Source organism: Physella acuta, unplaced genomic scaffold, assembly GCF_028476545.2.
Source record: "Physella acuta isolate Inbredline_101_S28 unplaced genomic scaffold, ASM2847654v3 ptg000091l, whole genome shotgun sequence".
NCBI lineage: Eukaryota > Metazoa > Mollusca > Gastropoda > Physidae > Physella > Physella acuta.
In genome coordinates this window covers 120,667-136,708 of record NW_026731611.1, presented here as the reverse complement: position 1 = coordinate 136,708, position 16,042 = coordinate 120,667, and the positions used below count along the sequence as shown (strand labels likewise).

The 16,042-nt window shown below is 38.5% G+C and overlaps 1 protein-coding gene across 1 annotated transcript in view; it reads right to left on the bottom strand.

Annotated features, from left to right (window-relative positions):
- Nucleotides 1–8,653: 8,653 nt before the first annotated feature.
- LOC131928826 (thyrotropin-releasing hormone receptor-like) overlaps nt 8,654–16,042 on the bottom strand; it is a 45,145-nt gene continuing 37,756 nt past the window's right edge. The window contains exons 6-7 of the mRNA XM_059284959.1: nt 10,031–10,253; nt 8,654–8,973 (exon numbers count right to left, since the gene is read on the bottom strand). Coding sequence (XP_059140942.1) covers nt 8,654–8,973; nt 10,031–10,253 — 543 coding nt within the window. The remainder of the gene's footprint in view (nt 8,974–10,030; nt 10,254–16,042) is intronic.

Here is a 16,042-nt window from a genome sequence, read left to right as displayed (position 1 = left end):
CCACACATCCCCTGTCCTGTGTAATACTGACCACACAGTCCTTGTGTAGAACACTGACCACACATTCCCTGTGTAATACTGACCACACAGTCCTTGTGTAGAATACTGACCACACAGTCCTTGTGTAGAATACTGACCACACAGTCCTTGTGTAATACTGACCACACAGTCCCTGTGTAATACTGACCATACAGCCCCTGTCCTGTGTAATACTGACCACACAGTCCTGTGTAATACTGACCACACAGTCCTGTGTAATACTGACCACACAGTCCTGTGTAATACTGACCACACAGCCCCTGTCCTGTGTAATACTGACCACACAGTCCTGTGTAATACTGACTACACAGTCCTGTGTAATACTGACCACACAGTCCCTGTGTAATACTGACCACACAGTCCCTGTGTAATACTGACCACACAGTCCCTGTGTAATACTGACCACACAGTCCCTGTGTATAATGCTTATCTCCATTACGTACACTTACAGGCGTCCTAATTATCTTATTGACTAATATACTTTTACCATTGTCCGCCCCCAACCACCGGAAGTGCCCCGGAGAAAAATGTCCGATAGAAAAGCAAATCTCCAGTGACTGATCTGAAAGACAGAGGGGAGGGGGTGGGCCTATTGTCAACTTGTTATGAAAATAAAAAAGCTTAAGTTCGGATACAGTTTTTTTAAAGTAACAAAAGAGGCACTTTTAATATTTAGGATTTGATAAAATATTGATTTTTGTAAAACCAGTATCAAAGTTGACCGTCTCGAAACAATGGAGGCGAGCGAGTTGACGAGATTCCTTCCATAATGTTGTTGATATGGAATAAAAACGTGCTTTTTAGATTTAGACCGTAAAAAAAATAAAAAATAAAAACTTAAGCCTAAAATTAATTTAGAAATTTTATATTTTTAGAATAAATGCTATAAAAGTTGCAAATCCAGAGAACTTGAAAATAATTTGTTGAGTTTAAGGCTACATTTCTATTTATTTTCATCAAGCCTAAGTTATAACCGGATGTTTCACTTTCGTAAGACAAATATTGATTGGCTGTACAGTAACTTAGTGATCGATAACTATTTGTTTACAAAACTTTGCAGATCAAGTTTTTAAATGACAATGCAAATTTAAAACCCCATGACCTAGTTTTCTATTTTTAGCTTACAATGTGTACAATAAAATCAATGGCGGCCTATCCAATAGCAGGATGCCATTGTTTATGTCGCCATTACACGTGAAAACCAAATTGTTTTTGCTTTTTTTTAAATTTTTATTTAGTTACCGAAAATATTATAAACATCAAATACATCCAATCTTTAGTAAAGTCCGAAAAAAACCAGACAGACAGGATTTAATAACCATATTAATTGTAACTACGCCGTGCCTGATTTTTAAACTAATTTATACACCTCTCAAATACCTTTGAGAGTTTTCTCGCTGGTGTCCATTAGGTCACCAAGATGGGAGAGGATTTAAGCCGGAAGTAGATGTTTGACCCCACGTGCTTGAACTGTTAGGGTGAGTTGATATGCGCTAATGAGGAAAGCGTGTAGCTACACATTGTACCGGTCATTTGACGCATGCTTCGTTAGCCTTGACATACAAACATTCAAGATGATTTCTTCGGTTTTTTAAAATGTCATCTCCCCTCACAGCTCCCATTTCAACCCCCAACCTCCCGCCTCCCACCTCCCATGACTCAAGAGATATTGGTAGGAGGCCCATACCCTAGCATAGACTGGAGATATTGGTAGTTGGCCATACCCTAGCATAGACTGGAGATATTGGTAGGCGGCCCATACCCTAGCATACACTGGAGATATTGGTAGGCGACCAATACCCTAGCATAGACTGGAGATATTGGTAGGCGGCCCATACCCTAGCATAGACTGGAGATATTGGTAGGTGGCCCATACCCTAGCATAGACTGGAGATATTGGTAGGTGGCCCATACCCTAGCATAGACTGGAGATATTGGTAGGCGGCCCATACCCTAGCATAGACTGGAGATATTGGTAGGCGGCCCATACCCTAGCATAGACTGGAGATATTGGTAGGCGGCCCATACCCTAGCATAGACTGGAGATATTGGTAGGCGGCCCATACCCTAGCATAGACTGGAGATATTGGTAGGCGGCCCATACCCTAGCATAGACTGGAGATATTGGTAGGTGGCCCATACCCTAGCATAGACTGGAGATATTGGTAGGTGGCCCATACCCTAGCATAGACTGGAGATATTGGTAGGTGGCCCATACCCTAGCATAGACTGGAGATATTGGTAGGTGGCCCATACCCTAGCATAGACTGGAGATATAGGTAGGCAGCCCATACCCTAGCATAGACTGGAGATATTGGTAGGTGGCCCATACCCTAGCATAGACTGGAGATATTGGTAGGTGGCCAATACCCTAGCATAGACTGGAGATATTGGTAGGTGGCCCATACCCTAGCATAGACTGGAGATATTGGTAGGCGGCCCATACCCTAGCATAGACTGGAGATATTGGTAGGCGGCCAACGATGAAGAGATTTTTTTTTCTTTTCTTTTTTTTTTGACAGTTAAATATTTTTATTCACGTAGGCCTACTTTGTTGCCACTATATAATTATAATGGTACTTAACCATACTATAATTTTTTTCATAATGAGCTGTGATATTGTTTTATGATACACAATTTACCAACACATATTTTAATCAGTTGTTGTTTTCATGTACTTGAAAATGGGGTTAATGTCCTGTCAATTTTATATGAAAACATAAACCACCAGAAAAGGGTGAGAAAAAAAAACAACTGGTATTATCTAATACTTGCCGTCGGTACCCGTTACACGCGAATTATAGGCCCATATATTTTAATGTTATACTTGTTTGAGAAAAATATTTTATAAAATAGTCATTGGTCTAAACGCAATGTGCTTTACTATACGTTGAACGATATTAGTGACAAAACAAAGAAGTAACTAAATAGCGAAAAATCCGACACATTTAAAATAACATAGGCTACCAATAATTATTAGAAAAACCAAATTATAGGCCTATACATTAGGCCTGTTAGTCGACACAACGCTATATTAAATGCACGCACTTATTAAGATACTTAAATGATTCCGTTAAAAACCCGGCTGTTCAATGGTATTTATGTTGTGTTTTTAAGTAATTTGTATTAGTTTGGCCGTGAAAATTGTATACATTTCATATCGTACGTCTTGAATGAAATAGTTAATTTCTTCATAATAATGTTCTAAAATTGGAAGATGACGCAATTATTTTTGTGTACTTTCTGTAGTTTAAACATGTGCCATGTGACGACATTGTTTTTTGAGTTCTTGTCACAACAATACAAACTTTTCAGGCTATTATTGAATTAAAACATCCAACATATTATTTTCAACAAAAGTCTGTATCTTTTAGTTCTCCATATATCGCTGAACATACTGACCACAGTATGCGGACAGAGCGAGAGAGAGAGAGAGAGGGAGAGAGGGAGAGAGAGAGAGAAAGAGAGAGAGAGAGACAGAGAGACAGAGAGAGAGAAGTGCGCACATGGGCTTTAACATATTGTCTTATTAGGATTAGTTTGAGATAGTAGTAAAAAAAAGTTAATATTCATTCTTATACACTTGTATCAATAATACTAAAGCCCCACAAAGTACTGAATAAATATTTTTTTAATTACAAACAATTTTGTGGCCCAATTGACACAGATTTTCTTTACATCCGATGAAGAAACATTTTTTCCCAAGGTTCAATATTTTATACCTATTACGGTTAAAATCATATCCAGTACGTGTATGAAACTTGATTTTTTTTCATGAAATATTTGCTTGCCCTGACAATAACCAATTTTCTTTTCTCTCTAAGTACCTCATGTTTTTGATATTTGCAGAAATACTCAAATAATGCTGAAAGGTTTGTTGAATGTTCCATTCTAACTTCCTCTGTTTCCTTCAATAATTCAAGTGATAGAAATTTCATCATCTGCCTTAACATTCCTAACTCTGTATGGATTTTTAAAACTACCCTTCTTAGACATCTTTGCTGTGTCGTGGAAATGTGCTCTTTCACGTGGTCTTGAGTAAAAAGTTGAACCAAATTATAATAGTAGTGACAAGATTCCTGATCTAGAGAATCTAACAAGTATTACTATTGTAAATCTGTATCAGTCCTAACAAGCCGATGATGAAAACTGTAATACTACAGCAGAGGCGTAGCGACCCTTCCCGGCGCCCGGGGACAAACTTTCGATTTGCACCCCCCCCATCAAACTTTCAATTTGGCGCACCCCCCTAAGGTCAGCGCCCGGGGACATATGCCCCCCCGCCCCCCCCCCCCCCCCGCTACGCCTCTGTACTATAGCGAAAATGCAAGGCAAACTGACACTGTAAAAAACATGTCAGTGGCTACAAAATATACAAAAACAACCATAATAAACAGCAGCACAAGCCTTTATTCATGAAAGAAAAAGATATAATTTCATGACGAATGACCATTTATGTAAAAGATACAGGTTAATAAAATTAATGCCTATATGTTACGATTATTTAAAACTGGTTTTAAGTGCATATAAATTTGTATCTACATTTTTTCATTTCTTTTTTACTTAAATAATAATTATATATATTATATAACAAAAAAGTAAATTTTAAAAGAACAATATTATAAGAAAAATTTAAAAAAAAATCATTTGAAGTATGAAATAAAACAATGATTACTGGTCTTTGTTTTAGTGCTTTTTATATTCGTCTCCCTTTAACAAGAAATCTCGCGATTTCTTCTGCTCTCCGATGAGCTATCAGTTTTGATAGATGAACAAAGTGACACTGCCTAGCGACCGTAAGAATTTCTAGGATCAAGCTTTTACTTAACATCACTTTTTTTCCTCTCCTAATCCTCAAAGTTGTGGTGTGTTGGTAGACTGGTAGAGAGTAGCAATCGACATCTTGATGTTCGGCCCAGTGATGTTTTAATTAGGAAAATATCTAGTAGGTTTTCTTTACTGATATCTCCTGGGAGATGAAATACGATGCTTCAAAGAATCCTTGTCTGGGGTGGTTCACTGTCAATGACTCCAAATATCTCAGTTCACATACGGCATCAGCAATAATTTTTAAAATTTGTCAATGACTTCAAATAACCTACGTAATAGAAATGTACTCAAGTAAATATGAGTACTGACAAAATCGCTTAATAAAACTAATATAAAACCCTTTATTATAACACGCTTTTAAATGCACTAAAAGCTAAGAAAATATAACAATCTTTCTTTAGTAAATGCGCTAGTCGCTCAAAAGTTACATAGTTAAACGTCCAAAGCTTTGTGCCAAAGGTGTGCCGTTTCTTCTAGTTCCAAAACAGCATAGGCAACATTAAAAACATTTCAATTCAACATGGAATAACCTTTCCCCATATGGCTAATTAGTAGTCGTTTATAAAACACAACACAAACACGTTTTGTACAGTTACATTGTTACACGTTTTTATTCGTTATATTTTAGTTGTTGGTTTAGCACAGGCAGAATACATCAGCCGTCCCCCCTGCTGTACACCACTCCACTCCACTCCACTCACCCCATCCCTCTGTCATACACAACTCTACATCACTCACCCACATCACACCCCCTGCTGTACACCTCTCCAGGTCACTCCAATCCAGTCACCCCCCATCACTGTGCCATACACCACTCCACTCCAGTCACCCCCACCCCTCTGCCACACCACTCCACACACCCACATCACACCCCCTACTATACACCACTACCCACATCACTACCGGAAATTCTCACACATGTAAACACATAACATTCGTTAGAAAAATAGTTCACAAATTACTTCCACAAAAAGGATATTCATTAGAGTTTAAGGCATGAAAAACGATGGTTAAAACCGCGTAATTAGTAATTAGCTGACGAAAATAAGTTGATAAAATACGAGATAAATCTTCCCTCTCCCAGTTTTTAAAATAATGTCTGTCCCATTACCTGCTAAATTATGTGCTCTGGTTGATTATCTGATGAAATAATTATTTTATTACACGAATTATTTTCTTTAAAACGATAACGTTTTTATTAAATATAATTATCGCCTCATTAAAAATAGAGCATCTCTGGTGATGTAACATCATTTAATGCAGGCAGGTGGCGGCGAGTGGCCAGATAAATATTTCACATTCTCGGTCAAAAAAAAAGAACGCCATGGTCTGACACGATAGAAGTCTAGTATTCGACAGTGTCAAATGGCTGAGACTTTCAATGATCTTAACACAATCGTTTGTTCTTTAATACCTTGTTGAAGGCTTCAGTTTCAGGCTCGCTGTATTGAAGCCTAAGACTGGGTGTAGAAAGAATTTGTTCAATAATTTTGAAAGAAATATCCCAATTTTGTTACAGCCATTGAACAGCCTCACAGAACTGCTCTACTATTAAAAAACAACAATAATAACAAAACAAAAAAAAACCAACCAAATACATCTGGGTAAAATATTTCTATGTACATTTTATTATACGACATATCCACACTTTATTTAGAGTTACGTGAGATATCTTTCTTACTCTGTACAGTGATACATCACACTTGTGAGCCAACACACTCGCTTTTACCTCACACCCAACCACACACACAGATATATATATATATATATATATATATATATATATATATATATATATAAGATATAGCTTAATTAGCCAGGCCTTCTATTGGCTGGTTTTCAAATAACATCACTGCATTTCTTACTGTTGAAAACACACACACACACACACACAAACACACACACACACACACACATATATATATATATATATATATATATATATATATATATATATATATATATATATATTAATATATATATATATATATATATATATATATATATATATATATATATTAATATATATATATATATATATATATATATATATATATATATATATATATATATATATATATATATATATATATATATATATATATATAGATATATATATATATATATATTAATATATATATATATATATATATATATATATATATGTATATATATATATTAATATATATATATATATATATATATATATATATATATATATATATATATATATATATATATATATATATATATATATATATATATATATATATATATAAACACGAGATACGGCAGATATCTTGTCAACTTTACCTTAAAAATCATCATCCTCCTTCTAAATGTTTCTAAAAATACTGACCAATAGTAATCGAACATCGTTTGTTACAGATATTGAAATAGTTACAAGTCGCTACCTGCAGAAGATTTGTGCGGGATTGTTCAAAACCCACAACATTTCAAGGTGTCCAATATATCTCTAAAAACATCAGAAATATTTATTAGAAAACTAGAACATTCTTTCACCAGCCACATAAAGTTTCTTCGGGCGGGGAGGGCCGTGTCCCCTGGACAATTCCCCCCCCCCTCTCAAATGAAATTGAAAAAATATATAATTTTTACATTTATATTATACCTCAACCACTGTCCACCTCACCCGCCGCACCCCGGAAACTAAAGTGCACCTCTACTTAAAAATTTCAAGTGCCCCCTCCCCACTTCCGGAAAAACAATGTCTGAAAGAAACACCGCATGGATTCAGCTGGTAATTCGCCAACATTCGATTGGCTCCAAGACTCAGTGAAATTGTTCCAAAGTTAGGTCCTTATTAAGAAATATTTAAAGATCTAATCAAAAAATCATCCATTTGGTTACATTGTTGATCTTCCAATAATAATTTAGATTCATTATTTACATGAGTATTTGTCTTATATACAAAGTTAAACTCTGATTTATCAACACTGACAATGTATTTTATACATGTATATTATATATATCACACACATATATATATATATATATATATATATATATATATATATATATATATATATATATATATATATATATTTTAATATATATATATATATATATATATATATATATATATATATATACATGCTTTTTATAGAACATAAAGCAATACACATGAACATGAAATAACAATTGACATGAAGCACACACAAAACAGTAACACATCTCAAACACAAAATGGAGCAAGTTTTGGTTTAGTGACCTCAATGTGTAGACAGTGTTTCACATGTTAGAGAGAGAAATCTTGGCTCTGTTCGTAGTTTGTGGATACAAAAATAGACTCTTGGCTTTAGTGTCTCATGAAATGATTATCATGCAGGCTTAGGCTTAGTTGTGTAGTAACATGACAGCTATGGTGTCCTGACTGTCTTGTGATCAGACATCTATACTGTCCTGAATGTCTTGACTATCCGGACAGTTACACTGTCCTGACTCTCCTGACAGCTATACTGTCCTGACTGGTGATCAGACAGCTATACTGTCCTGAATGTCTTGTCTATCCAGACAGTTACACTGTCCATACTCTCCAAATAGCTGTTGTCCTGACTGCCCAGACAGCTAGTGTCCTGACTGTCCAGACAGCTACTGCCCTGACTGTCCAGACAGCTACACCTACCGTACTGACTAGACAGCTACTGTCGTGACTGTCCAGACAGCTACTGTCCTGACTGTCCGGACAGCTACTGTCCTGACTGTCCAGACAGCTACACCTCCCGTACTGACCAGACAGCTACTGTCCTGACTGTGCAGACAGCTACACCGACTGCTCCGCCGTGTCGGAGCTGAAGCCGGTGTGCATCTTGTGAAGCCGGGGCGAGCTTAGACCGTCCTGCTGGTAGGACGACTGGAGCAGGTGCTGGTAGCTGTGGGAGCCGGAGGTCACGCCCCCTGACACGTGACTTGGACTGACGACTTTGTTGCCGTTGTTGTAGGCGAGCCTGTTGCTGATGCTGTAGCGGTGGTACTGCGCCAGCTGGTTCTGCTGCTGTAGGCTGACGGTCTGTCTGCGAGTGGCCCACACGTCGGTGCCGACTTCAGTCGAGTTCGTCGCAGGCATCGAGTCACGCCGGTTGCCTGGAAATTAATTAATTAATTCATTAATTAGATCATTGACAAAATTATCCTTGGAAAATGTCTGCAGCGAAACTAATTTTTTTTTTAGAGTAGATTGTACTAAAAAAGCGAGTTGTGTTGATAATGTTATTCTTGTTGTGAGAATTGATTCAATTGTTGATATCAGTAAAAAATTAATGTGGTTTTGAGTAAAAAAAATGCATATCAATATTCATAGCGCTCGCCAATCCCATACATGTTAACTCAAGCTTGAAAATAAATTTTGGGGAATTTCTGTCCGATTTATGACAAACGTGTATAAAAATCAATAGAAGAGGCTTAGAGCTGTTTCATAATTGTAAGGAGTATTTCCTTTCCCCTATCTTGCACTTTAAAGATTTTCTAAATTAACAATTTCTTTCAAAGGCTACAAGGAAAGAAAAACAGAATCGTCAACAGTGGGATACTTGGTAGAAAGGTGGGACAGCAATATCAACAATGGAAGGTTTGGTAGACTGGCTAGACGGAAATATAAACAATGGGAGGTTTGGTAGACTGGCTAGACAGCAATATCAACAATGGGACACTGTCCAAGATCTGCTCTAACAACTAGACCATGTCTGTCCTATAGACAGACACTGTCCAAGATCTCCCCTCTGATAAACAAACTTAATACATTGAATCACACAACACCAGTCTTATCTATTTCGGATTTCCAATTTTTTTTAAAGCCATCTATTATACCACAGATGATTGAATATTTGTCTGCTTTACTTAAAAATAAAAGAAGGAAAATAGGATAAATGTCTTGTCTACATGGAAGAATTGGCGTCACTAGGTCGGGTGTCACCCGTTTCGGTGAGGGCGTTACCCCACCCCCTCATATAATTTAGCTATTTAGTTTGGTTTTACCCCTAGACCCTACCATTTTAAATGAATAAAACAATTTGATTGTAAATATTATGTTTTTCAGATGTGGTGTCGCCACGTGCTGAGCCCCCCCCCCCCCACCCGCCTCGTGACGCCACAGCATTGGAGTCAGACGACGCCAACGTAATGTGATTTTATTGCTACTCACAGCAGTTGAGGTGGTTCCTGAAGGCGCGCTTGAACTTGACGGACATGATGTTGTAGAGCACCGGGTTGATGGCGCAGTTCACGTAGATCATCGTGCGGGCAAACAGCAGGAACCACATGTCCGTGTACTTCTTGAGGGCGAAGCTGTTGTAGACCACAGCCGCACGGTAGGGCAGCCACAGGGAGGCGAACGACGCCACTACCACAATCAACATCCGCACAACCTGGGGGGCAAACAAAGCAGAGTTCTCATACATTTGTTTGACATGATATGGGAGAACAAAGCATAGCTCTCATAAGTTTGTTTTGATATGATATAGGGGAGCAAAACATAGTTCTCATACGTTTGTTTGATATGAAATTGGAAAACAAAGCACACTTCTAGTACATTTATTTGATATGATATAGGGTAGCAAAACATAGTTATCATACATTTATTTGATATGATATAGGGTAGCAAAACATAGTTATCATACATTTATTTGATATGATATAGGTTAGCAAAACATAGTTATCATACATTTGTTTGACATGATATGGGAGAACAAAGCATAGCTCTCATAAATTTGTTTTGATATGATATAGGGGAGCAAAACATAGTTCTCATACGTTTGTTTGATATGATACAGTCCGAATATTTTCACAGGCTTAATTATACATAAATAAAACTTAAATATTTGCTTTCAATAAAATGTGTACTTCTAAAATTCAAGAAAAATTTAGCCCTAAAAAACATGCATGCCTTAATACAACGGACAATGGAAAACAGGTAAAAAGTAAATAGCAGCATTAGCACAGGGTGCATGTCTGAGGACATTGTCAGTGTTGTTTTTGTCTGATGATTGTCACGAAAAGTGTGTATCTCCTCCCCCCGGGCCATAAACAACAATCCCGTCCCCAGCGTCCTAGTTCGCAGATATTTCAAACAGGAAGTTCCTATTTCCCAAACCACTTTAGTCTCAGATGGCCGGAACTAGGGGCGGGATGGGGTCTGGTCCAAGTTTTTTTAATTAGGTGGGGGGGGGGGGGGGGTGCGGTGCGGTGTGTGAGAGGGTGGGGTTTGGTCCAAGTCTGTGGAATTGGGGGTGGGGAGTGGAGGGGGGGGGGTAAGGTACGGTGTGTCAGAGGGTGGGGCCTGGTCCAAGTTTGTTTAATTGGGGTCAGCTTGATGAGACCAGTTTGACGAGACTGAGACCAGCTTGATAACATGAGTTTGATGAGAGACCAGCTAGATGAGACCAGTTTGATGAGACCAGTTTGATGAGACCAGTTTGATGAGACCAGTTTGATGAGACCAGTTTGATGAGACCAGTTTGATGAGACCAGTTTGATGAGACCAGTTTGATGAGACCAGTTTGATGAGACCAGTTTGATGAGACCCGTTTGATGAGACCAGTTTGATGAGACCAGTTTGATGAGACCAGTTTGATGAGATCAGTTTGATGAGACCAGTTTGATGAGACCAGTTTGATGAGACTAATTTGATGAAATGAATTTGCTGAGACCCGTTTGATGAGACCAACTTGATGAGACCAGTTTGATGAGACCAGTTTGACGAGACCAGTTTGATGAGACCAGTTTGATGAGACCAGTTTGATGAGACTAATTTGATGAAATGAATTTGCTGAGACCCGTTTGATGAGACCAAATTGATGAGACCAGTTTGATGAGACCAGTTTGATGAGACCAGTTTGATGAGACCAGCTTGAGACCAGTTTGATGAGACCAACTTGATGAGACCAACTTGATGAGACCAACTTGATGAGACCAGTTTGAACGGGCTCATGTTAAGAGACCCAGTTGATGCTACCCACTTGTTTAGCCAGTAAATATGTCCAGGTTTTCCAGGGAACTTCAAGAATCGTTTTCCTATTTTTCATCCAACTTTGCTGATCATATGTCTATCCTTACAACGAAATTTACTGATCGAATTCCTTAGCTTTGAAGCATGGCTATAATTTAGCACGCGATTTAGGGCTTGGAAAGGAAGACATGTTCTAGGATTTCTTTGGGTAAATCACGTGCATGCCTCGTCATTTGATTAGAGGAATTGTGTTGCTCCCTCTCACGACGTGGGCGGGGGCCACCCCACACGCACAAATATCACAGCTATGAATTGTGTGTGTGTGTGTGGGGGGGGGGGGGGGGGCTGGGGGTCGGTATCTGCCAGGTAGATTTTTATAAAAGCAAATATGTTTTTTTTTTAAAGCGTGAACAGTTTTCATGAGATTAACGGAAAAACTTTGCTCCATGAGAAGCGATGGTTTTTATTTGCGATCTATTGGATCATTCATCGTCCGCACACTTGATCGATTAGGTGGTGATGTCATCGTCATGATTAAACAATAAGAGATAATTAACAAATTCAAAGTTAAAAAAAAATTAACACGATAATTAATTAGTCCGCAGAATGGTCTATTAGAAAACAATTAAACAAACAAACAACAAACAAACAACAAATAAACAAACAAACAAAACAAACAAACAAAAACACACAAACAAATAAACAATGTCAGCAAGCATATAAACAAACAAACAAACAAATGGTGTACCTTGACAACAGTGACTTTAGGAGTTCGTTAATTTGTTAATCTACTTGACCATAAATTACAGCCAAAGACGGTGGTACAGGATTAAAACAGTATTAGCGGTGTACTCTGAGCTGGTTTAGTGTCTTTAGGGAATACCAGATGTTTCATAGACACCCACACACCCTCCCATAGACACCCACACACCGTCCCATAGACACACCCACACACCCTCCCATAGACACACACACACCCTCCCATAGACACACACACACACCCTCCCATAGACACCCACACACCCTCCCATAGACACACTCACACACCCTCCCATATATACCCACACACCCTCCTATAGACACCCACACACCCTCCCATAGACACCCACACACCCTCCCATAGACACCCACACACCCTCCCATAGACACCCACACACCCTCCCATAGACACCCGCACACCCTCCCATAAACACCCACACACCCTCCCATAGACACCCACACACCCTCCAATAGACACCCACACACCCTCCCATAGACACCCACACGCTCTCCCATAGACACCCACACACCCTCCAATAGACACCCACACACCCTCCCACAGACACACCCACACACCCTCCCATAGACACCCACACACCCTCCCATAGACACACCCACACACCCTCCCATAGACACCCGCACACCCTCCCATAGACACCCACACACCCTCCCATAGACACCCACACACCCTCCCATAGACACCCGCACACCCTCCCATAGACACCCACACACCCTCCTATAGACACACACACACCCTCCCATAGACATCCACACACCCTCCCATAGACACCCACACACCCTCCCATAGACACCCACACACCCTCCCATAGACACCCACACACCCTCCCATAGACACCCTAGCATTGACACCCTCAGGGTGTTGGTCAAAGTTTTCTGGACTTGTTGGTCAAAGTTTTCTGGTCAAAGTTTTCTGGACTTGTTGGTCAAAGTTTTCTGGACTTGTTGGTCAAAGTTTTCTGGACTTGTTGGTCAAAGTTTTCTGGACTTGTTGGTCAAAGTTTTCTGGACTTGTTGGTCAAAGTTTTCTGGACTTGTTGGTCAATGTTTTCTAGACTTGTTGGTCAATGTTTTCTAGACTTGTTGGTCAATGTTTTCTAGACTTGTTGGTCGAAGTTTCTGGACTTGTTGGTCGAAGTTTCTGGACTTGTTGGTCAAAGTTTTCTGGACTTGTTGGTCAAAGTTTTCTGGACTTGTTGGTCAAAGTTTTCTGGACTTGTTGGTCAATGATTTCTAGACTTGTTGGTCAATGTTTTCTAGACTTGTTGGTCAAAGTTTCTGGACTTGTTGGTCAAAGTTTTCTAGACTAGCTGGTCAAAGTTTTCTGTACATTTAGCTTCTGTTATACAACCTAGATGACCTTGACCCAAATAAAACGTCATCAATTTTCCTGCCAGGTTCCAGCAGAATTAGTAAAGCTTACATCAAATTTTGCGGAACATTCTATACTTCAAGCATTTTCCTCAATAGCCTAGTTTGGCTTCCAGTTAGGATGTCTCTTCTAAGTCTACTTAAAATATTTTCCTGCATATTTGGTCATTCACCTGACTTGTGTAAGAGCTTATTCTAATATGTCATGTTTCACATGATCTCTGTCTAAAAATCATGGTATTTCAATCTAGTTAAATCTAACAGAATGCTTGGCCAAGTAAAACAATGTGATATAACAGACAATTTATTGAATGAGCAAAATGTTTTGGAAATGTCAAACTTTTATCAATATTACAATCGATAAATAAACGATGGCAAAGTCCTAAAATATATCTTTAAAAAAAATCCTTCTTTTCAAGATCTTTGTATATGTCTTTTGAATCACCCGAGGGATGATTCAGTAATATAAGATTCCTTTGTAAAGTCAGATATTATTGGGAATAACATCGACAGATGGAAGACATTGCAAGGTAGCCTCGGTGGGAGGTTTATGCTTGCTTGTCTCCCCTGCCGGTTCAATATCCGTCTCATGGGGGATAACTCGCATTGAACGGGTAAAGAAAAGAAAATGGTTAAATGGATAAGAAGTTGTTTCCCTTGAGAGAGTCGATCTTCTATATTAATGGATGTGTTTATTAAATAAAATAACTCCTTTTGTAAATATGATATGTTTCGGTGTTCCAGAATGTTCGAGTTTAAGAATTGTGTCATGTAGGCTTGGACCCAGTTGGCAGCTGACGACGACTTGTACTGTTAGCCACGTCAGCACAAGTCTTGGTGCCGGTGCTAGGGGAGTTCGGCCATCACGGGCCATTAGGCGCGGAAATAACTTCTGGTAGAACACCGGAAGTAATTTTTTGGTATCTGGTCAGCAAGTAATCAAAATATGAATTTTCTCGACAAAATGTGCCGTGCCCGTCCCGGCTCATTCTATTTATAACTCTAGACAAACCAGGTGATTTATGATGAAATAAATTCAATCTTCAGCTAGAAAATACAGTCAGCAAAAGTACAGGCTATACCGCTGTGAGGGTCCAGCCGAGCGGTGTAGGGCCGTGGCTTTTAGCCTGGTTCGTGACTAGAGGACTAGGGCTCGATTTAATGATTCAAGTACAAGCATTAGCATACAAGCATTAGCTAGCGTCGACATGATTGGAGTAATCAGCTAGCGTCGACAAGGCTAAAATGATTGGAGTAATCATTTAGCTTCGAAATGGCTAAAATGATTAGAGTAATTAGTTGGCGTCGATATGACTTGAACTATTGTAGTAATTAGCTATCGTCTACACGGCTAAAATGATTGGAGTAATCAATTAGCGTCGATATGACTAAAATGATTATAATAATTAGCTAGCGTCGACACGGCTAAAATGATTGGCGTGCAAAGCATCTGTTAGAGTCGACACGGCTGAAGCCACTCTAATAGTTTATTTATTTGTTCGTATGTTTGCTGGCTTTAAATAATTTAGACCTTAACCTTTTCAAAGAACTTTGTTTTTAAGCGCATCTCAGATGTTATTTCTTAAATAATCAACTATTCTTTAACATTAATTCAAAATAAACCGGGAGTGATCTCCCCTAAACTTTCTCGAATATTCTTATATAAAATAACAAGGGATGGGAACTCGGGCTATAGACATGATTTTTAATCCATTTTAAATACTTAAAGTTTTAAAAATAGAATAAAATCTCGTAGACAAATTAATTGCACACCAAGTGAACGCGAAATAAAAAAGCGCATAATAGTGCGCAATATTATTATTACTTTTAAAATTTACATTAGTTTTTTGAGAAATCGGAAGTAGCGTAAAGTACTACTTCCAGTCAACGGAAATGACTCAAAATTTAATAGAAGGTAGAGAATTAGATCTTTTACTTACGTATGAAATTTCATTTATCTATCTGAAATAGTACTCAAGTTATAGGCTTTTGTAAAATTCAAAGTAGGAAAAGTACCACTTCCGGTTATCGGAAATCGCTCAAAAGTTGATACGGATCTAC